This window comes from Panicum virgatum, chromosome 1N, assembly GCF_016808335.1.
Source record: "Panicum virgatum strain AP13 chromosome 1N, P.virgatum_v5, whole genome shotgun sequence".
Taxonomy (NCBI): domain Eukaryota; kingdom Viridiplantae; phylum Streptophyta; class Magnoliopsida; order Poales; family Poaceae; genus Panicum; species Panicum virgatum.
Window position 1 is genome coordinate 62,089,559 of NC_053145.1, and position 23,760 is coordinate 62,113,318.

Genomic DNA, 23,760 nt, shown 5'->3' on the forward strand with positions numbered 1-23,760 from the left:
AATAAATTATTTTTAAATGAAACTTTAAATAAAATAGGTAAAAAATAAAAATTCCCGTCCGGAGGCAAATCAGCTCGAGAATCCGGGACGGGAAAAGCCATATCCCACCGCTACCGCGCGTGAACGAGGGGCGACGCCGACGCGGAAATGGCGCGGCACACCGGGGCGCCACAGGGTCGCGGCCGGAACAGCGAATCCGGGCAGCTGGTTCAGTACGCGGCCGTGCCGTGCGGCCAATCCGAGCCACCCCCAATCCTCCACGCGCAGGCGCAGCATCTCCTTTCTCTTCCTTCCCTTCCTCCTCCATCGGCTTTCTCCTTGATTTCCACACGACGCGCAGCGGCCTGCGCGCAGGCTGCGGCCACGGCAGGCCGCTGGAGCAGAGTAGCACCGTCACCGCGCACGCGGCCGCCTGCTACAGGCTGTACTGTTCTGCTCCGGCCATGCGCCACCACTCCCCACTCCCCTTTCCTTTTCAGGAATCCGCCCCCTCGCCCCCCTTGGCCCCTTCGACCCATTCCTACGCTACGCCGCCCCCCTCCTCTAGCCCGGCTCTCTCTCTCTCTCCCTGCGTGGGCGGGCCCGCCGTGGCGGCGAGGCATAAACAATGACTGGGCCGGCCGGCCCCGTAGGCCGTAGCCCCGCCCCATTTCGCTCGCCCAGTTTTATGCTTTGTTTAATCCCGGAAGTCATGGGTAATTTGCGTGGGCTGCGCCTGGTTTATTTTTCGATCCAACTTCTCTGGCTTCATGAAGCGAAGTAACCAATAGGAACAGTATTCTGAGTCTGTATGAACAGTACTTCCTACCGTGAATCACTGTAGCAGATGCTGTTCTCAGAACACTGTATCAGGTAATGTTCACGGGATATTGTAGCGATCGGCCATATCCATCCATCTCAGATCGGACAGCCCACGCATGCTCAAAAAGTCACGGGAACAGTGTTACTTGTGGGTTTATTTATGCCGACCTGCCAATAGGAGCAAGTTCCCCGTCTCGAGAGTCGAGACCCCAACTCGCCCCCCTCCTTCCCTCCCCTTTCCTCTCTCTCCCCTCCTCTCCTTTCGCATCCCATCGCAGACCCCACCGCCGGCTGGCTTGCTTCTGCTCCGGCCTCTTCCCCCTCCGCCTCGCGTGAGGTCGTCCTCCGGTGCTCGGCTCTCGGCCGCCGGGGGGGTGTCTGCGTCGGCGGCGGAGAGGGATCGGCGGGGACGATGGTCAGGGAGCGCCGGGAGATAAAGAGGATAGAGAGCGCGGCGGCGCGGCAGGTCACGTTCTCCAAGCGCCGCCGCGGACTCTTCAAGAAGGCCGAGGAGCTCTCCGTGCTCTGCGATGCCGACGTCGCGCTCATCGTCTTCTCCTCCACGGGGAAGCTCTCCCAGTTCGCCAGCTCCAGGTGTGTCGACGCGTGCTCCGCGTCCGTCCGTCTACCCCTCCTCACTCCCGCCCGGCGCCGCCGTGTTTCGGTTGATCTACCTGCGTATCCTCTCCTCGCGCTGTCCGAGCTGTAAGATCCGGCCTGGTTAGGTTCCCGCCGCGTGATACTACTTCTGCTGCGTATATTTTCAACATCCTCTGATGTTGATCGCTTTGAATCGCTGCTTTCACAAGCGTATGAAACTCACGCCTTGCATTGTAATGATGTTCTGGTTGGTTTTAGGTTCGAGGGCACCCGCGTTGGTGCGTCCAATCTCCGGAGAAATGGGGATTTTTAATCCAGTTTACTGTACTACTGCTAGTTGTTTCGGGGACTTTTCTTTTTCCCGTTTGGGGTGTCGACGGAGTAGGCATCTCCGCTGCTGCTAGTACTGTGACCCTCTGTTATTTGTTGTGCGTATGCATGTGTAAACTGTAGAGTGAATCGAGGTGTGCGTCTTCCCAGTTCCGTGGTGGGGGTAAAGTCACGCCTGCTAATTTCGTACGATCGTCCTTGTGATTTTATGTGGTGCTAGGTGACATTACATTACCCAGAGATCAAAAGAGGGGTCTCGTGCTTTGTGCGTTGCTGCCACATGCTGCAACCATGGCCTGTCGTTGGTTACTGTTGTGGAACTTTGTTTTTGTTGTTAAATCGTGTGGTACTGTTACAATTTTTTTTAGATCATGTGCTACTCTACTGTTTATTTGATATGAATTTGTCTCGTTTGTTAAAACATGTGCTGCTCTTTCACCTCTAGTTCGTCATCCATTCCTTTGGCGTGTGCTGAAAGCGATCCTTCCTCAAAGCAATCATTTATGTGGCGCGTAGATATGTTATGCGCCGTATATGCTTGTTTATGATACTACTACTATACTTTCCCAGGTTGCATTCGCATTGGTAGAATGTGTGATTGTTGGGAATACCTTTGGAGTTTAGTCTAGATTCTAACCCAGAATAACTTTGGAGTTTCATATCTTTATGTTCGATATACCTCCTTTTCTTATCAAACATCAACTAAGAATGATGCCTATTGGTTCTTTAAGACTTTAACTTATAACTTATATGTACTGAATTGACTAGTGTGCTTGTTTTCATTTTGGAGGAATCTCAATCTTGTAGATGCACTAGTTTTTCCCCACTAGGTGATGCATCTATACATATTAGAGTGAAAAGTTTTTCTCAACAAGACAAGTGACATGCCTTGATAGTCTTTAATTTGTCAACACAATTTCATCTTCATGTTATTTATTCTACTTACAATCTCCTTCCTTTCTTATTGATGCTATCATTGAAGGGTTTATTTTTAACATGCACAGAAAGTTCAGCTTTAAGAGTACAGTTTTATGTATCGGTGATGGATGGTTCAAGACACGTCTTTCAAATTTGTTTTCTTCAACGTGGATATATCCATACATACTTTGTTTTACTGAAGAGGGGCCTCCGGAATTTTAAAAAACCAATTATTTTTCTTGAATGATGTTAAGGCAGCAATACATGTTGAAGTGATACGATTTGTCTAAACAACAAATGATAATGTTGAAGAAGGTTTGATCTGCCCGTTTTAAATGCATTACATTGTGTAGGCTTACCTTAAGGAATCAGGTCCTATTATTGCTGAACAAAAGTCTTCATTAAGTATACTAGAGGGAGGGTGTCAGAAATCCTAGCTATGCAAACAGAAATTGTTCATATATGTAATATATCTACTTTATCTTCTTTTATCTTGCCAAGTTCAGTCGTCACTGAAGGGAATGATCATATTGACGTATACTTAAGCTATTTGTGACCAACCGATTCTAGCATTGGGTTTCATTGACACCTTGAATATGAAACTATCGCTGACTCTTGTTTGACATATGCCTTGTTTTCCTATTTTGGCTTATGTGATCCCTACCATCAAAGCACCGATCTTCGTCCATTTCGCGTATATACCTAGGATTATGAACATGTTTTCATCTGTAATACTTAATTTCACATGCCGGTTTGTTGTGCAAGTTATGGTACTGAGTCTACTGACATTGTTTCCCTTGGACAGTATGAATGAGATCATTGCCAAGTACAACACACATTCTAAAAATCTGGGGAAAGAAGAACCGCCTTCACTTGACTTGAATGTATGTAATCATTCTTTTCTTTACTGTAATGCTAGGTAATACATGATACTTGGAAACCTAGGAAACAACAGAAGCAATATGACAAATGCTTCAAAGTGGATCATTTTATGTCAAGGGTCGGGGCTAGCTAAAGTCCTTGTTCAATATGAATCTTTATTTGGGTTAACAACATTGAAATTTTGTTCAACTGAAATGAACTTTTAAAGAAACTTCATTTGGTCCTTTTTATGTGCACCCTAGCTGTTGCTCCACGACCATGCTCAAGTGATGTGCCTTTTTGGTCTTTCATCATTTATGAAACACTCTACCTATTCTTTAATTCCTTGGTTTCTTTAATTTAATAGCTTGTTATAACACTCACCATACTAAGTGGACATGGCACAGTAGAGCATGATATTTTGTTTCATGAGTAAAAGTGTGAGGGGCTTATGCGCTAATTAGTTTTCTATTTACAAATAATAAGGTAGAAGCACATTAACTATATTAATTTCTGTGTACTTATTTTTTTTCAAATCTGGCAAGATTCTTAATTCATTCTTGAATTTCTCTGTATACTGTTCAGAGGTAAAATACTTTTGAACACATGCATGTAGTTGCAAAGCTGATCTGGTTCGTTGTTATTATTTTTTATTTTGCTTTTCTAAATGATATAGACCTGTGACATACTGGCATGTCCACTTTGTTGCTGATATTGACAGTCCTGCCTTTTCTTTTCAGTTGGAACATAGCAAATATGCAAATTTGAATGAGCAACTTGCGGAAGCAAGCCTTCGACTCAGGTGTCCTATTGATTGTTTTTACATGATCAATTGAAAAAAAATGCCTGTAACAGTTAGGCTTATGATGCTTCATTTCTTATTTATAGGCAGATGAGAGGCGAGGAGCTTGAGGGATTGAGTGTTGAAGAACTACAGCAGTTGGAGAAGAACCTTGAAGCTGGTCTTCACAGGGTGCTTCAAACAAAGGTATGGCGATTAAGCGTGATCCTACTTCTATCGGGCTTTCATTTGATGAGCAACAGTTTCATAGGATTTATGATTGTGCAGGATCAACAATTCTTGGAACAGATAAGCGAGCTCCAACGAAAGGTATGGATTCACCTGTTCATTGTAACATGATCCTGTATTGGTCAGTTTCTAAAGGTGGCACTCAAATTAATGAATGTGGATTTTTAAATTTACCAATACCATTCACCCCTTAAGCCCCATTATATTGGTTGTTTGTTGAAAGCTAGCTTGCTGTTTGTAATTTATGTCAAGACCTTCAGATATCTGCCACCTTTGCTAAAAGTTAGTATTGTTGATATTCTTATAGCTATTGGATTGTGATAGATAATGTTGACTCGATATAGTTTATAACTAGGGGTGGTAATGGATCATGGCCCTAATACCTCCTTCACAATCCAACTCAGCCCCTAATCATCCTTATCTCAAAAATATATAAAATATGAGCCCAGCCCTTTTTAGTCTGATTCTTTAAATTTCTAGGCCCTTTACCACCCCTATTTACAAATTACAACTGAGGTTGTTCAACCATTAGAAGTTTGAAGAATGCGTGAAATACATAAATGGATTCGTAGTTCCTTTTCTCTCTCTAAATTTTTGGGAGCCAGCCTAACAGCAGGGACAAGTAAAACTTTTTTTCTAAAAACGATTTTCCTTAACCTAGACAGAAGATTAAGGTCCACTTTGTTAATTTAAAAGAAAAACTGGTTGCAAACTACATTTACTACAATTCACTGTCTGTTGCAACTTCAATGGAAAGATGCTCAGCTTTTGTTTTCGGACAGTTATCTCAAAGTGAAACACTATTGTCTCAGCTCTGAGTTAAGAATCTAAAAGTTTTCATTATGGTACTAAAAACTTTTCAGGTATTGCATTAGCAGACAGAACCTTTTATAGGGAAGGGCACTACTCCTTAGTTTAGAAATACATATAAAAACTTACTCCTAACATTATTACCTGACTTTTGGTTTGTTGTCCCATTGTCAGTTGATTAGCAAGATGAATTTAATGGCCAATATATATTCAGTAGGTTCCTCTCCTACTGTTCTAAAGGAATTGTTCTGAGTTATACATTGTTTTTTCCATGCTGTACTGCAGAGTTCACAGCTGGCAGAGGAGAACACGCAACTGAGGAATCAAGTAGTAACTGCACTTCTTTAGCTAGCCATCACTTGTTTGAAGGATCCATCTGAATACATATTTCATCTCAATTTTTATCTGGACAGGTATCCCAGATATCCCCATCTGGGAAGCAAGCGGTTGCTGATACTGAAAATGTTATTGTTGAAGACGGGCAATCCTCTGAATCTGTGATGACTGCGCTGCACTCTGGAAGTTCACAGGATAATGATGATGGTTCGGATGTATCCCTGAAATTAGGGTGAGTGGGTAGTTGCTTTGTCTTTTATGATGGCCAAGTTTCACCGAAAACAGAACATTTAAATTATGTACTTTTACCTGCTTAGATTCAGATTTGGCTAAGATATGATAACCTAGCTAATCAACTGATGGAAAGCGCATCGTGTTGTCTGTTCTTATCATACCATCTTCATTCTTCTATGTTGGCCTCACCTTGATTAGTGTTGGCTTGTGATCAGTTATGGTTTTAGAGGTCTCAGTTATGGCTTTACCTTCTATGTTGGTTTCAGTTATGATAACCTTAATTTGGATTACCTGAATCAGTTATGGTTTTAGAGGCAAACCAGTGGAATTAGATCTACCGCTCCTATCCGCAACCGGCCGCTTCCTTTTCATTCTTAGGCCCAAACATAAGAGCTTTTAAGTAGTGCTAAGCTACGTATAAGTTTCAGATAGGAGGTAAATTTCTTGGCATGTTCAATGGAGGATTGCTTAGACAGCTAAATTTTATGTTTTGATGTTATCTTGTGTTTTGTACCTTTTTAACTGAAGTCACAATTGTGCAGGTTGCCGTGCGTTGCATGGAAATAAGAGCATAAAAGCATCCGTGCGGATCTGAGTGGAGCTGCGGCCTCAGCGGATAGGCGCACTTGTGCTATGGACAAACCCAGACTGCAATAATCCTTGCATTTGGAAGCGAGATCAGTTAATCTGATTTGTCATCCTTGTGGCTTCATGATGCGATGTTCCACTTTTGTACCGTACCGTCTGCTAGGATGTTAACTAAGGTTTCAGAATCATGTCTACTTTTGTTCTTGTCACTGTACCGCTATGTACCTGACGCTATCATAAGTTATAACCTATGACTTGGCAGCTGGCCTATGTACTATACTGTCTTGTTGCAATCAACAGCAACGGGAATGGCGCATAAAGCTGTGCTCGAACATCCGTGCTCACCTGCGACGATAGTTCTCTAGTTTCCGTGGGAGTACTCAACAGTAGATTGACCTCAACTGCTGAGTGGTCAACTGGTCAGCCTGCAGCCACAACAAGAGTCTCTCGCCTCTCGCTTATGGTAACTCGGTATGTCGGTTGAGTAGGAGCCTTTGCGATACACAGCACATCTGGCCTCCGTCCAAGGTGGTCCCCAGTGCCCATAATAAACCCAAATTTCGTCTGTCATCCTGAAGAGTGAAGATCATGGGAATGTTTTGGCCGATTGCCAATTTGCCATGTGGGTGAGACTGAGACCTGCCACCAGGAGGCACGAAACATTTTGGATTTTGTGAAAAACAAACGGAAAACTTCACGTCATCTAGGCCCAAGCCCAACAAAAAAGGCCCCAGCTCTCAGGCCGCAACAAACTCCGCCAACCAACAACGCACACGCTTCACGCGGCGGAGGTCCCTGTCCGGCTGCGGTGCCCTCCTCGCGTCGTCGTCCCTGTCCTGTCCTGGGTTAACACCGGTGGGAACCGGTCCGGCCCGATTTCGGTTTGGACCGGTATCAAACTAGTTTAAATTCAAAATTTAAATTTAAATTTAAACAAAAAATAAAAAAATTTCTAAAAATACTTCAAGGTGCGACAAATATAATAGTGTCAAACTTTCTCAAAAATTCGTTCATTTAACATATTTTTCGGGCATTTAAAGTTAAACCAAAAAAGAAATTGGAAAAAAATTGGACGACCCATTAAAGCCCATTTGGTAAATCGGTCAAACCGACCGATAAACCAGTCATACCGGCCGATAAACCGGTCAAACCGGTCGGTAAACCGATTAAAACCGGTAGCACTAGAACTTTTGAATTCAAATTTAAATCCAACCAATTAGGACTAATTTCCGATCAAACCGATCTGATATACTGAAACCGGAGCCCGCCGGTTTGACCGGACCGGTCGGATTTGTAAACCCTCGTCCTGCCACTCCGCCGCCCCCTCCCTTATTTGAACTTCTACCACGCCGCCCAACGCTGCTCTGCGAGCCTGCAACACACACAGCTTCCGATCCTCCGAGGCGACGTGGAGGCGCCTCGCTCACGCCGCCGGCACCGAGACGCCCCCAGAACTCCCTCCGTCGCTAGGGCTTGCTCCCGCGTCCCCCACTTGGCGCGGCGATGGATGACGGCGGCGAGGGTCCCGCTGCTCCTGCTGCTGAGGCGGCCGTAGCGGTGAGGAACCCTCGGTGCTACCTCGACGTCAGCATCGGCGGGGAGCTGGAGGGGCGGATCGTGGTGGAGCTCTACGCCTCCGTGGCGCCGCGCACGGCGGAGAACTTCCGCGCCCTCTGCACCGGCGAGAAGGGCGTCGGCGCCGACAACGGCGTGCCCCTCCACTACAAGGTTTACCCCGGTTTGGTCCCAGTGCATTTTGGCGTTCTCGCCTTCTCGGTTGCAGTAGTTTGGGGGTTTGCCGCGGTGCCTGTTCTTATTGGGGTTTTGTGCGGTAGTGTAACCATTTCGAGTTGGGGGTTCTTGTGATTTTGGTCGTTCAATTGGAAGTCGACCTTTCTACTAGTGCGATTTCGGATATTATCAGTTAGGTTTGGAATTTGGTTGGGTGCAAACAGAGAGGTTTGCGCGACATCAATAAGTTTCTTAATTAACGAGTGCCTATCGTTAACTCGGACAAATTTTTAGCTGTAACTTTGTCAGGCTGTGGTTCACGAATTAGTACAATTATTTGGCGCTGACGATTGCATCTGGTTGCTGCTCATGTGTTTTATTCTGCCAGTTAAAGTACCCTAGGAGCCTGCTGTGATGCAACGTGAAGGGTAGAAACGTACAGTAATCGATTTAGGCATTGGGGACAACATAGCTCAGTTTATCTGATGGATTTTTTCCAATCTAACTACATTTATAGGCGCACTTAACTTGTGATTGCAGCTGTAATCTGTATATATTGTTTTGATTGATTGCAAGGTTATATTCCCAAGGCCTTGCTGGTTTCTGCTCTTTTGCTTGGATTTCGAAGAGTTGTTTTTGGGATCCTTGTATAGACTGCTTGCTTTTGTCAGAGAATATATTTATCCGTTAATGTAGTTTGCTTTTTAATTTTTGTAAACTCTAAATTATACACTGCCTGCTACTAGTGCTGGTACAGGTAAACATGCCCCTACTTTCATTTTTTACCTCATCACACTGTTCTTTTCTGGAGGTTTGAAGTACTGTTGAAAGGCCACAATGTATCATAATTCCTTTCAAATTTTAGTGATTTTTCCTTACACACCAATTATTGTTGGGATGGCAAGAATAACCCTATGAAATATGAAATGTGCAGTCAAGATTGGTCTAAGAAAAGTCACGGTTGAGCACCGTATGGTCATCATTATGTAGAAACAACCTTGGGCTGGCTTTAACCCAAATGTGTTTTTAAGATTCAGAACTGGATATGACATGCACAGTTTCTGGTATCTTTTGTGTGCACACTATTTCAGCTGTAGATTTAACACCTACAGACAACATTTGTGATTATGATGTTCAGTTAGCAGTTTGTAGTGTCATAGGAGTTTAAGACATCATTGGTCTTGTATGGTTGGCATTTTGAGTGAGGTGTGGTATTTAACAGCAGAGATTCTTCAAATCATGAGTTGGGACGGCGATGCATGAGAAATACTTATGCACATAATTGAAGCAGTAGTGATAATCTTTTCCAGTCAACTGTTGGGAATTACGTGTAATCATGTATGCAGTTGTACAATGAGTATTATGTGCTAGCCTACCCCAAGTTGCTTGGGAAAAAGGCTATGTTGTTGTTGTTGCATGTATGCAGTTGTACAATGAGTATAATGAGACTTCTATGCTTTGTACTTTGTAGTGGTGGTGACTTGTACATATTGTGGAAGTTTCTTTTCCATTTCTTAGTAAGAGATTGCCGGTGGCTATGATGTCACTTGGAGTGCTGGACATAGTTACCATGATCGTAGCCCTCAAGACTTTATAAGATCATTCTTATGTTGCTGAAAGCCTTTGTTATGTAGACCAGAATGCGTTGGTTCTTTGTGAACTGTAAACTTTTGACCTCTGCCAATTACTGTCAATATTTCCACCTTGACATATTCTCAAAGATTTTTCTTCTGACAACTTACAAGTACTTTCTCAACAAAAATGTTACTTTCAGGGCTCATGTTTCCATCGCATAGTCAAAGGTTTTATGGTACAAGGTGGAGATATAACTGCTGGTGATGGAACTGGTGGACAATCAATATATGGATTGAATTTTGAGGATGAGAATTTTGTCTTGAAGCATGAGAGGAAAGGGATGTTATCAATGGCAAATGCTGGACCCAACACAAATGGATCTCAGTTTTTCATCACTACCACCCGAACACCTCACCTCGATGGAAAACATGTTGTTTTTGGAAGGGCTATAAAAGGAATGGGGGTGGTTCGTGCAATGGAGCATATTCCTGTTGATGAAGCTGAACGCCCGACTGATGACGTTGTTATTGTTGATTGTGGAGAGATACCAGAAGGTGCCAGTGATGGAGTTGTTAACTTTTTCAATGATGGTGACACGTATCCTGATTGGCCAAATGATCTTGATGAAAAGCCTGCAGAAGTTTCTTGGTGGATTGATGCTGTGGAGTCTGCAAAAGCTTTGGGAAATGAAAGTTTCAAGGTTCCTTCTCTTTTCTTAAATGCAGCTTATACTGCATGTTGATAAATACTATTTTTAAGTGATATGTACCATTTCAACTGCGGCAGACTGTTACCATTAAGTTATTCAGATTGATGCAAAATAGAAGCTATACAATGCAAGTAGCTAAATGAACTTCATGTCAAATGCAAAACAAGGTATTTTTTGTGAAAACGTTGGTGGTGCCCCACTATATCTTAAGTCTTGGAAATAAAACCCACCGAATTGTTTGCTAAACCTAAATGCAAAATAGGTATCCAGTGTGACTCCTTGTTGTACCTTACTACTTATGTTACTGCTTCTTTACAGAAACAGGATTACAAGATGGCTCTCAGAAAATACAGAAAAGCCATGCGGTACTTAGATCTTTGCTGGGAGAAAGAAGACATTGATGAAGGTAGGCTTTTTTCACCTTTTCTCATCACTTCTTGGTTATGTTTATTCTACATTTTGGTACTTAAAGATCAACACACATTTTTCATTTCCTAACATTCTATTTATGCCCAGAGAGGAGCACAACGCTGCGAAAAACAAAGTCAATTATATTCACAAATAGCTCTGTAAGTTCCATTCCAGCCTTTTGTTCATACCTAAATCTCTGATGTTCTGTAGTGTAATGTAACATTTTGAAAGGTTCTATTGCTGCATTATTAGTGTTTCCTCAACTGCATCCACAGTTGAGTAGTCTGTTATCTTTGTAAACATTATTATCTCTTGCTAGTATAATGGTGCCAGTTATTACTTCTTTAGGCTTGCAAACTGAAGTTGGGAGATTTGGAGGGTGCTTTGTTAGATGCAGATTTTGCACTGCGTGAAAGGGAGGACAATGCAAAAGCTTTTTTCCGACAAGGACAGGTTAGTGTCTGCCTTTCGTGTTAAATTGTGGAAATTTGCATTTGTGGCAGCATATCACACAATGATACGATGTATGTGTAATAAGCAGGGTTTCACCAAAACTGCAATTAATGATGTGTTCTTTCTTTTCCCATGATGTTTGCTCTAATGCTCTGTACGTCTTCTTTTTGGGTTCCAGATCTACTTATGTGTTGCATTCCTGTCATATTTTCATTGTATATAAGTATTGTTCTTGCTATTGCTGATACCGTATTACTCATAGTCCTTGTTGTCATGGTGTTGATTGGACTTACTTTTAGTGCCTTTTCAGTTGATTCATACCATGTAGACATGCCAGGATTTCATATGGTACTACATTTGCAGGTATGCATGGCGCTAAACCTTATCGATGCTGCAGTGGAGAGCTTCAAGCAGGCACTGGAATTAGAACCAAATGATGGTTTGTCTCCCTGTCTTCATCACTTATTGTTACTCTTTTGTTCACACCTGAGACCACTGGATTTTGTTTTGACATTCTTCAGGAGGAATTAAGCGTGAACTTGCTGCTGCAAAGAAGAAGGTTGGTTTGTTACCTCTATGGATATTAGGAGTAATGGATGTTCATGTCAGCTTTTTCTGACTTTTCACCAGCAATTCTGACAGATTTCTGACAAACAAGATCAGGAGAGGAAGGCGTTTTCGAGGTTGTTCCAACCTTCAGGAGGATCAGAGAAGAGTGACAACGTACTTTTCTACTACCACATTCTGCCATTCACTCAAATGAAATTTTTAGCCTGGATCTTTGGATATGACGAGTCATTGCCTGCTGATACAATTGAGCTAAAGCATCGATAATTTGTTTTGTTCTCTTGTAGGAGAATAGTTGATCCTGCTAGCTTAACCATTCATAGTTATTCTGTTGTTGCAAGTCAAATGTTCAGGTAAGCGCTAGTCAGATCTACCACTAATATATCGGCAGCTTTTGTGAATTGCTTTTGCTTGCACATTCTGAGTTCATGTTTTATTTGTTCAAGTAGGAGGGAGCTCGCACGACAGGAAAACCTCCCATCAGACAACCCGAAATAGTGCAGTGACAGTGACGCTAGAGCCTTTTGTTTCCAGCATGGAAGGAACCATGGATCTATATTGTCGTAGAAATGTAATCCCTGGCGTTGACTTAGCAGGCAGATTCTCAGGAACGCCTGCTAATAGACTGATTCGGTCAATGAACCACCATTAACGTAATGATGACTGATACTGACGTGTGTGGTTTGCGTATTTCGCCTTTTGTTACCGCAGTGGAGTTATTTTGTGCATTTAGAGAATGTTTGGTTTGATTAATTGGGCAATCCACCATCTTCTCGCCCCCACACATTTTTCTTTGGTTTGGGGATGGAATGGGCTGCACCACCTCTAGGTCAATTCTCTTCTCATATTAGTATACACCGAACCACAAAGTTCAAGATCTTTCAAAAGAAAAATGGATTGCACCACCTCATCCCACAAGCACCAAATTTCATACGTTGACTTCATGATGGACCATTCCATTCTTGGCGAGGTGATTCTTTAAACAAAACACCTCTGCTAGCTAGTAGTATCATGCAGCCCTGCAGTTGGGCTCACACAAAACTGGGGCCTAGTTACAGATGCAAGCACGGTAGAACAATTCTACAAACTCATTCCATCGTGTCACCATAACTTAACACAATTCTACAAAACATTCTACCATGGCCAAACTTAACACAACGTATACTTCGTATGGTGTCTATGCGTTGTACTTGTCCAAGCCCAGGTCCCTCAAGGCTGACGAGGCAGCATCTTTGCAGCCTCCATGCATCACCTTGGCCTTTCTAATAAGCTTCTCTGCACCATCGTTAAGTAGGATGGTCCTGCAATGGCAACACCAAGTGTCAGATGTAGAAGCATCTATCGGTACATTGGAAAATGGATGTAAAAATGTGCTGGAGACGACACTGGCTAATGGCATTGGAATGTCATCCAGAGATCTCTATGCTAGCCAGACTGATTCTGCATAGGTTATCACGCCAAAAAGAAAGATGCGTAAATTCCACAGCATACCTGTTCTCAGGGTTTCGGACAAGATTACGAATCATAAGGCAAGCTTGCTTCTGAGTCTGGCCGGAGGAGGGGAACCTTTGCAATGCCTGGATCGCCAGAGTTCCATAGCCTACTTCCATTGCACGTGCTGCATTTTCCGGCGATCTCAATGTAAGAACCGTTACCATGGACATCACCTGAACAGTGCACACTCATGCTTAGGCAAGTATCCAAAAATATTAAAATAGAGATTTTTCAGTCTTTCCTATCTGTATGTAGTACCTCTTGTATTATAGAAGGATCTTCAGAAAATCTGGAAGTCAGCTGTAAGAATCTGTCAAAACCACCTCGCTGGATGATAACAGACTTGTTTGCATCACTCGCAGCCAGCTTAGAAACAGAAAGAATGTCATATAAGTTTAATTTGATGAAAGTGAGGTGTTCTCAAGCACACGAATGTTACATGCTGTACCACACCACCACACCTTTGACAACAGAGAACAGCAAGATCTTGCAATAACTTTGTTCTTCTGTTGACCAGCCTCATCAATGCATTGAAGCAGCACATTGATTCCACCATTTTCAGATATTGAATGACATATTTCATCCTGTGGTAACACAGAACAGAAGATGGTGAAGTTCTGCAATGGCAGCTTACAATTGTATAGGTTACTGTGCAATAGCTAGTGTTGCTTTATAAACATTAAATTATGACAAATGGCTAGGGTAAGATGGTGGCTGTCAGCCGCTTTAAAGAGTTTTATATCTTTCAAATTTGAATTAAATCCCAAACTTGCCAGTGTGAATCCCCACAGAAGTTATTTATTCCTAGTAAAATGAAGATGGTCATTTTTTTTTTAAAAAAAAAGTAAATTGTGGCAAAGCTTACATTGACAGCGATTGACTTTAAAGCAGCACAAGCAGATAGCAAGCTGGAAGGAGCAACTTGTTCACGAAGTGCACTGACAAGAACTTCTGCCATCCCAATTTCTGCAAATCTCCGGGAGTATCCATATACCTATCAAGCAATGTTAGCCTAAATGTTAAACGGTGAACGGTCGGTCACCCACCGTTTAGTAAATAGTCGGAATACACGGCTGTTTAAACGGTCGAACAGTTTTACACGGCTTTACATGGCTAATCGGCCTACACGGCTTTACATGGCTAATCAGCCTACACGGCTACCCATCGAGTAGCGTTTACACGCCGCGTAAACGGTGTAAACGGCCGTGTAGGCGAACAGTTCTATCAAGTTTATCCATTTTAGTCCATATTTCAAACTCAAGGTAAAATAAAATAAAATGATATGCATCAGGTGATAAAAAAAAACTCCACCTGCGTGAAAAACCCAGCCACTCATATTGAGATGAAACCCAAGAAGAAAATGTTGTTATAATGCATCATGTGATAAACAGATCGACACGATTTGGAAATCAAATTAGCAATTATGGTACACATGTTCTGATGACATTGAGAAACCAAAATGGCCATATACAAGGGAAAAAACAGTGGGCATAACGTCTCCAAATATAGAAGTCAACACCTAGTACTTCCATATTATTTCTGTTAACATGCTACCTGTAGAAGATTAGAATTTGGGGCAATTGGCCACACCTCAATGGGAGGGGGCGCCTTCTATTATATAGGGCCGGCTAGCCTTGCTTTACAAGGCAAGGGTAATTCCCTTGATTTACATCTGCTAACTATAGCAACTAATCCCTGATTTACAGCTGCTATCCCTGATTTACATCTGCTAATTATAGCTATGATATGCCGCAGCATATGGTAAGGAGCTGCGGCATATTCTATTGCCTAACACCCGCCCGCAGCCGAAGCGGGAAGCTCCCGGACGCAAAGGCTAGATCGAAATTCTCGAAAGAGTGCTGTCGGAAGCCCTTTAGTCATGATGTCGGCGAACTGGTGAGAGGAGGGCACATGGAGAACCCGAATCTCACCAAGGGCCACCTTTTCGCGGACGAAGTGAATGTCGATCTCGATGTGCTTCGTTCGCTTGTGGTGGACGGGGTTGGCCGTCATGTAGACGGCACTGACGTTGCCGCAGAAGACAACGGTGGCGGAGGGCAGCTGGATGTGGAGCTCCTGAAGTAACTGTCGAAGCCAGCAGCACTCGGCCACAACGTGAGCCACGGCCCGATATTCTGCCTCGGCGCTGGAGCGAGACACCGTGGTCTGGCGCTTGGAGGACCAGGAAACCAGATTGTCGCCGAGATAGACGCAGAAGCCGGAGGTGGATCATCGAGAGTCTGGACAGCCTGCCCAGTCAGCGTCAGAGTAGGCAGTCAGCATGTCGACAGAGCCGGTGCCAATGTGAAGACCCGAGGAGAGTATCCCCTGGACGAAGCGTAGGATGCGCTTGATAAGCGCACGGTGAGGCTCGCGCGGGGAGTGCATGAAGAGGCACACCTGCTGAACAGCATTGGCCAGATCAGGACGAGTCAGCGTCAGGTACTGGAGAGCCCCCGCCAGGCTCCTGTACTCAGATGCGTCCTTCTCTGACAGTAGAACCCCGTCGGTCGCGGATAGCTTGGCGTGAGTGTCAACAGGTGTCGGTGTCGGATGACACTCAGCCATGCCCGCGCGCTGAAGAAGCTCGACAGCGTACTGTCGTTGGGAGAGGAAGAGGCCATCTGAGGAGCGTGTGACAGCGATGCCGAGGAAGTGGTGGAGGGCGCCAAGATCCGTCATGGCGAACTCGGAGCTCAGCCGAGTCATAATGCGCTGAAGGAGGGCCGAGGACGAGGCGGTGAGAACGATGTCGTCGACGTACAGCAGTAGGTAGGCGAGGCTCGTCCCCTCTCGTAAAATGAAAAGGGACGTGTCGGAGGTGGAGGCGACGAAGCCGAGCTGCCGGATGAAGGTGGCGAAGCGCTGGTACCAGGCCCGCGGAGCTTGCTTCAGTCCATACAAGGACTTCTGCAGACGACAGACGTGGTCTGGGGCACCAGGGTCGACGAATCCTGGCGGCTGCTGACAGTAGACGGTCTCCTCGAGGTGGCCGTGAAGAAAGGCGTTCTTCACGTCCAGCTGGTGAATCGGCCAGGTGCGGGACGCGGCGATGCTGAGTACAGACCGTATGGTGGCCGGTTTGACAACCGGGCTGAAGGTCTCGTCGTAGTCGACGCCCTCGCGCTGGGAGAAGCCTCGGACAACCCAGCGAGCCTTGTGGCGAGCGAGGGACCCATCGGCATGGAACTTGTGCCGGAAGATCCACTTCCCCGTCACGATGTTGGCGCCGGGGGGGGGGGGGGCAGAACGAGCTGCCAGGTGTTGTTGTCGACTAGGGCCTGGTACTCATCCATCATCGCGGCACGCCAGTTGGCGTCGGCCAGCGCGCTGCGGTAGTTCGTCGGAATCGGCGATGGTGAGGAAGATGTAGTGGCCGCCAGCCCTTTATAGCTGACGCGAGGGATGGCACCCGTCACGGTGCGGGTGGTACGGGGCGGCAGTGGCGGTGGTGGCGGAGCAGGCGATGCCGCCGGTGCCGGTGAGGGCGCCGTCGGTGGTGGCGGGGCGTCAGGAGGGGCTGCCGGGGCTGCCGCCGCTCCGGACGGCTCGGGGCGGGGGCGGCGGACGTAGACCCGTGGAAAAGGGACCACGCTGGGTCCAGGCGGGGGCACGTGACCATGCCCGCCTGGTGTCGAAGGAGGCGATCCATGTGATGTCGCAACGTCGGGTGGTGGCTGCTCAACATCCGAGGGGGATGGAGTGACCACGGGCGTCGAGGAGGAAGTCCCACCTGCAACAACAGTAGAGCAAAGCACCGAAACCATATCGTCGTCGAGGAGAAAGTCGTGGGAGGCGGGGGAGGAGGCGTCTGAGGTGGCTACAAAGGGGAAAGCGGTCTCGTCGAATATGACATGGCGAGAGATGATGATGCGACGTGTCGATAGGTCGAGGCAGTGGTAACCTTTGTGCGAGGGGGGATATCCGAGGAAGACGCATGCCGTGGAGCGAGGGGCGAGCTTATGTTTGGAGGTTGCTTGCATGTTGGGGTAACAGAGGCACCCAAAAACACGCATATGGTTATAGGTTGGCGGCTGATTATGCAGACGAGTGTATGGAATGTCATGCTGAATGGAGGAGGATGGGCGCCTATTATGGAGGTAGCAGGCCGTCAGGAGTCCCCCGGCCCAATATGCGGGAGGTAGGGAGGCATGGAGGAGCATGGTACGAATGGAATTGTTGAGTGTGCGGATGATGCGTTCGGCTTTGCCATTTTGGGGTGATGTGTAGGGACAGGAGGAGCGGAGGTGAGTGCCTTGAGCAGCAAGGAATTTGGTGGTGGCAGTGTTGATGAATTCAGTCCCGTTGTCAGCCTGAAAACATTTTATGGGAGAGCTGAATTGTGTTTTGGCGAGCGCAGCAAGCTCAACTAAGTGTTGGTGGACCTCTGATTTTTTCCGGAGCGGAAAAACCCAACAGTAGTGGCTATAATCATCCAAACATACCAAGTAATATGAAAAACCAGACAGACTGTTGATGGGGGAAGTCCAAACATCACAGTGAACCAGTTCGAAAGGGGCATGAGTTATGGACTGCGAAGAACTGAAAGGTAGACGCGTATGCTTGCCTATCTGACATGAGTGACATAGGGAGCGGTCTACTTTATTACAGGAAACAGCATGCAGTTTATTAAGGCGTTCTAGAGTAGCGGGTGCAGGGTGGCTGAGACGTTGATGCCACAGAGTGGACGAAACAGCCAGGAGAGCATGAGGTGGAGCGGCAGCTGTGGAGGCAGGCATGGTGTATAGGTCCCCGTCGCAGTTACAGCGGAGAATCACGCGTCCCGTCCTGAGATCCTTAACAGAAAAACCATGTGCGTCAAATTCAAAGGAACAACTATTGTCGCGAGTGAATTGACGGACGGACAGCAGGTTGCGGACTATGGATGGTGCGACAAAAATATTATTAAGAGCGAAATTTGTGGTAGGTGTAGGAAGGACGGAATGACCTCTAGACGTAACAGGAATGCTGGTGCCATTACCTACTGTTATTGAGGAGATGTAGGGGGGAGGCGTTGGGTAAGCATACCAGCCGAGGATGTCATGTGCGTGGAGGCGCCGGAGTCAACTATCCCGTCGCCCTGCAGTTGCATGTTCTGCAGGGCAGCGATGAGGCCGGCTGTATCCCAGGTGCTGGTGGAGGTGTTGGAGCCGCTGGAGGAGGTCTGGAGCGGAGCGAAGGCAGTATTGGCCTGCGGGGAAGGCCCTAGTATGCTCGGGTTGCGCCCAGCCTGGGCACCAGGACCTCCAGGGGCGCCAGAACCGCCCTGACGGCGCTGTCCAGGAGGGGTGACGCGCTCTCCAGGGGCCACACGTTCGCCGGTCCAGGGATTGAAGCCCCAGGGAACGCGTTTGTTGGTGCTGGTGCTGCTGGAGGTGCCGCCGGAGGAGTTTGGGAAGGGCTGCTGGCCACCCTTCTTGGTGTTAGGGCGCCGGCCGCCCTGCAGCTGCTGCTGTTGGTGACCGCCAAGAGAGGAGGCAGCAGCCAGGAGGGCGGTGGTGGCGCGCACTTTTTCCTCGTTTTGCAGGCGCAGCTCTTTGAGGAGTTGGTGCCGGGCGGCAGCGAGGGTGAGGGGCTGCGTCCCGGCGATGTTGTCGGCGACGTTGGAGTAGACCTCGTTGAGCCCTCGCAGCAGGTTGAGGACGAGGTTGGGTTCAGAGACGGGCTGCCCAACGTCGCGCAGTTCGTCGGCCTTCTCCTTCATGCGAACGCAGTAGGCGTCAATGGACAGATCCCCTTGAGTCATCGAGTGGAACTCGTGATTCAAGAAGATGGCGCGAGGAGCTTTGTTCGCCTGGAACACCGCGCCGATGGCCGCCCAAAGGGCGCTCGCCGTCTGCTTGTCGTCGGTCATGGCGAGGTTGAGGACGGCGTCGGAGACGGTGCTGTACATCCATCCGCGGACGCAGAAGTCAGCCTGCAGCCAGGTCTCGTCGGAGTTCGAGGTGGAGGTGGTGGCGAGATGATGTAGCAGCCCGAATTTCCCACAGGTGGCCTGGAACGCCGTCGACCACTTGGTGAAGTTAGAGGGCTTCAACTCAAGGGTCATGGGGACGTGGAGCTTGATATTGATGGTGGTGAAGGGGCAGATCACGGGGGCAGCATCGCTTTTGAGAGCGCCGCTGGTGGTAGAAGAGAGGTCTGAATCGGTTCCCATGGGGAGGGGAGGGGGCTGAGGGGAGAGATCACGAGATTAGATCGGGATCGGGACCTGAACTCGTGATACCATGTAGAAGATTAGAATTTGGGGCAATTGGCCACACCTCAATGGGAGGGGGCGCCTTCTATTATATAGGGACGGCTGGCCTTGCTTTACAAGGCAAGGGTAATTCCCTTGATTTACATCTGCTAACTATAGCAACTAATCCCTGATTTACAGCTGCTATCCCTGATTTACATCTGCTAATTATAGCTATGATATGCCGCAGCATATGGTAAGGAGCTGCGGCATATTCTATTGCCTAACACTACCTCAATAACCAATCATTGCTAAAAGTCTATTTAGTACTAAATAGCAAGTGTCAAATTTGATTCCAGTCAGGTTTTTACGGAAATGCTGCATTCTAGTTCTTGTAGCATCCCAGTTGAAATGAAATCACCAAGTTACAGTTTTAACAATGACATATAGACTCATCGGAAACACACAGCTAGATATATATATATGTCGTGGTGCTGCAAACCACGGCCGGGTGGCGGAAGGCACCCGCCCTAGCCCAGAGGGTGTGTACTCGGGGGTTAGCTAGTCCTAGTTAGATCTCCCTCACGAACACGATGAACACAGCGGGATTAGAGTGGTTCGGGCCGCCGGAGCGTAATACCCTACGTCCACTGTGTGTTGTATTACCTTCTCGAGAGAGAGTTCGCGAGAGCTTGTGTGTCTGGAGAGCTTGTAGTGCACAGCGAGCGCCTCCCTTTCATATCTCAAGGGAGGCGCGTACATGGCTGTTGGGTCCCCAACAGGTGGGACCAACGATGTAGTATAAAATAATGTATTGTTCATACATTATGGCATCGCAGGCAAAGGAGATCTCTCTCCTGGATTCCCTTGCCTGCTCCTGGAGTCCCTCGCTCATCATGTCCAGGTGTTGTCTTGTCGGGACGATGCCAGACGTAGCTAGTGGTGTCGCCTGCCACGTAGCTAAACGGGCTGTGTAGCTTGCGGCGTAGGCGGCATGATGGAAAAGTGCCATGCCGTCGTATCCATTTAATGCTGCAGACGGGCTCTGCGCGGGTGCGGCACAGGCGGCTGCACTGTGCACCTTGGTAATACGCGGTGCACAGTGAGGCCTGACAAAGGCCGTCCCGCGTGCCGCGGCGACAGAGCACGCCTCAACCATCCGCATTAAATGTGGTGGGTGGGAGAGTCTCCCAGCGGAAGACTCGCGCACGAGCCCGCGCCTCCGGGACACGTGGCGGCTTCGGACCCCCACGCGGTAAGAGGGGTCCGGACGGACGCAGGAGGTCCCGGACCCCTATGGGGGGTCCGAAGCCTCGGCTGTCAGCCCGGAGCTTCCCTTCCTTAGAGACACGTGGCGTCTCCGGACCCATCCCCAGGCGGGGAACGGGTCCGGGGCCGTTGGCCTGGTGAGGGAAGAGCCTGACCCGTGGGGCCTGGCTTCTCCGTCCTTTCCGCGCAGTTACGGATAACTACGCGGGTCCTGCCTTGCCCCAGTAAGAGTGGGTATCCCTGCTACAGGGTACCGACAATATATATATATATATATATATATGAGCAAGCTATTTGCCATGTCACACTCTATTTCTATAATGTCTAGTTGCGCAGACTAAACTCTGACATGTATTTGCTAAAATGCCACTACCAAATACTTGCACAGACTAGCATATTTGCATACAACTGGTGATACACTAAAACTGTGAAACAGCAAGTCTTCACACAATCCTGCAAGCATATGGACTATTACTGTTTCAACAATCATGCAAGCATATATTGTCCAGATAAAAAAAATTGCTGCAAGCATATAGAGCATACTTGAGAAGCCACCACTCGGTTGTCATCAGGCGTCAACAGAACACGTATGGCATCATACAAGCTCTGCACATTAGTTTTTTATTTCTCCCTCATAACATGTAGAATGAGTTCATCAACCTTTAAGTCCATAAAGGATTCTTTCACAACTTCATTGCCAGCAGAACCTGCTGCCACAACACTAAATCCAGCATCCAGTAAATCTGAACTTTCTGAGCATCCTTTCAAGATATCCATGACAATTTTGGGCCCCTCACTTTGTCTGAACTTTTCGGTGCTTCCAACATCTACAGATTGAATATTGCAGACATATCCTATTATCAGTTTGCATTGCGGAATCAAGCAAAAATAGACTAATAATTACAATAAGTAACTAAATACACATGACACCACAACTGCAATGTGCCAGGGCATCGCAGAACAGGTCATTTTATAGCTGTATGCAATATGTGAAACTACATACAGAATGGAAGCTGTTTATACTAAACCCGAAAACGTCATTTGAATGAAGCGATTTCGTTGTGATTTTATCAGCACAACTATTTCAATTTCTGAAAATGATGAACACCCTAGTTTCTTGCACTAGGTTCCTTTGTGAATTTAACACATCTCCGAAATGCCACTGCTTTCAGGTGCTTTTTACAACATCCAAGAATGTAAGCAAGCTACTATGTTAGTTTAACTCTCCGTTTCTTTTATGCTATCCTGTGAGCTGGAATCCCCAGCAGAATGTACGAAAACACCTTATTGCTTTCTATAAAATGCAGGATGAGTTCTTGATAAAAAAAAACTATGCTAGTTTAAGAAAATCTCAAAATTCTACTGGGAAGTCATGGATACAAGCTTAAGTTGTGAATAGAAGAATGTTGTAAATTGCCAAACACATTGCCGCATCTTAGAAGACCCGCAGGGACACCAGTGTCATACCACGGAGCACGGAGCACGGAGCTCAGAGCCTTTAAGGCCGACACAAGCAGCCTCTCCTGGGCAACTCGAGCCGACCCGCACAGGGCGACGAGCGCCTCGACACCGCCATTCCGCACCGCAACCGCTGCATTCTCCGATCCCTCTCCGGAGCTGCACAGGCCGCGCAACTCATCGATAAGAGAGACCAACCCGTCGAGATCCTGCCCCGACCCGCCACTGGCGCTGTGAGAGGCCTTCAGTTCGTCCAGCAGCCGCACCACAGGGCTCACCTCCGCTGCGGCGGCCTCTCCAGGCACGCGCTCGATGATCCCTGCACGAAGACGCGATGGGTTTAGGTGAAGAGTGTAGAGAACGGGAAGGTGCGGATCTGATGAGGAGTTGGTGGTTACCGGACAGATCATCGCCCTGGAGAGTGAGGGCTTCGACGGCGTCGGCAAGAGCCTCATCGGCGTCCATGCCGAGGTCCTCCATGTTCTCCCGGACCATGGCGTCGAAGGCCTCCTGCGAGATCGCGATCGCCATTTCCTTGCTCTGTGTGTGGGTTTGGGTGCTGCCGAGGCGGCCAGTGCTGAATAGAACGAAGGGTTTGCTACTTTGCTGGGGTTTTCCCTTCGGCCCTTCCCAAAGCCAGACGGGCAGTTTTGAATTTTGAATTGGTTTCCGTTTTTTTTTCTATTTCCTAGCTGGCAATAAGTTGAGATATGAACGAATTATTTTGCAAACTAAGATGTGAATAGAACAAGTTATTTTTTATTTTATTTTTCCTAACTGAAAAATTATATTTCTCTTTCCTTTGAATCTAACTGTTTTAGGGACTCGGCGAGAAAGAAACTTCTTCAATCTTGGTGTTTAGGTAGAAGGTTAGAAGATTAATTCAGCAATTGATGGGTCAAATAGAAGCACCCGATTGATAGAGGATGATTATTGGGGAGAGTTGGAACAGGTGTATCAATTAACCATTTTCCTAATAAAGATCGATTGTAGTGGTGGGAAGAGGAGGGATACCCCTAAAGGAAATGCGATTGATAGAGTATGAGAATAAGATGGAACATCATGATCAGAAAAAACAATAAGTGGACCGGGAAGAGAGAAGCCAAAAAGAGAAGATAGGAAAAGATAACCTAGTGATCTTGAACATTAATTTGAGCATCGAAAAAATGGGTGTAAGAGGGAAAAGACCCCAAGCATTATATAGATAGCCGCTATTGGAATATACTCCTGAGTCTTCTTAAATAAGTACATGCTTGTTCTTAGAAAAGAAGTCAGTTCCTCACCAAACCCAAAATATCCTTGAAAAAAATACGCATGCTTGTTTTTCCCGATGTAGTTTGACTTTTAAAGAATTTTATTTTCTTAAAAATTTAAAAATATGTTTCTTGGTTTTAGAGGGATATGAAT

The 23,760-nt window shown here is 46.6% G+C and overlaps 2 protein-coding genes and 1 pseudogene across 5 annotated transcripts; 2 read left to right on the forward strand and 1 right to left on the reverse strand.

The window, feature by feature from the left end:
* Window positions 1–994: 994 nt before the first annotated feature.
* LOC120653833 (MADS-box transcription factor 22) lies at window positions 995–6,785 on the forward strand. The gene is made up of 8 exons (XM_039931511.1): window positions 995–1,395; window positions 3,455–3,533; window positions 4,251–4,312; window positions 4,399–4,498; window positions 4,580–4,621; window positions 5,636–5,677; window positions 5,764–5,918; window positions 6,463–6,785. Exons 1-8 carry the CDS (start codon window positions 1,214–1,216, stop codon window positions 6,485–6,487), a joined length of 687 nt encoding a protein of 228 aa, XP_039787445.1. The 5' UTR covers window positions 995–1,213; the 3' UTR covers window positions 6,488–6,785.
* A 1,058-nt stretch (window positions 6,786–7,843) lies between these two features.
* Window positions 7,844–12,673, forward strand: LOC120653832 (peptidyl-prolyl cis-trans isomerase CYP40-like). 3 transcript variants are annotated; one of them, XM_039931508.1, is made up of 10 exons: window positions 7,877–8,236; window positions 10,014–10,514; window positions 10,842–10,929; window positions 11,040–11,092; window positions 11,283–11,387; window positions 11,751–11,826; window positions 11,909–11,946; window positions 12,030–12,110; window positions 12,242–12,307; window positions 12,404–12,673. In XM_039931508.1, the coding sequence occupies exons 1-9, from the start codon at window positions 8,012–8,014 to the stop codon at window positions 12,251–12,253; spliced, it is 1,179 nt and encodes a 392-aa protein (XP_039787442.1). In that variant the 5' UTR covers window positions 7,877–8,011; the 3' UTR covers window positions 12,254–12,307; window positions 12,404–12,673. The 3 variants fall into 3 exon arrangements, with proteins under 3 accessions (XP_039787444.1, XP_039787442.1, XP_039787443.1); XM_039931509.1 differs by having other exon boundaries at window positions 8,012–8,236; window positions 12,401–12,673; XM_039931510.1 differs by lacking the exon at window positions 12,404–12,673 and having other exon boundaries at window positions 7,844–8,236; window positions 12,018–12,110; window positions 12,242–12,260.
* Window positions 12,674–12,861: 188 nt separating this feature from the next.
* Window positions 12,862–22,961, reverse strand: LOC120653831 (annotated as a pseudogene). Its single transcript, XR_005666865.1, has 8 exons — window positions 22,752–22,961; window positions 22,371–22,672; window positions 21,439–21,723; window positions 14,314–14,442; window positions 13,910–14,032; window positions 13,707–13,814; window positions 13,446–13,621; window positions 12,862–13,255 (listed from the first exon to the last, which is right to left on the reverse strand). The product of XR_005666865.1 is annotated as an armadillo repeat-containing protein 6-like (transcript).
* Window positions 22,962–23,760: the final 799 nt, after the last annotated feature.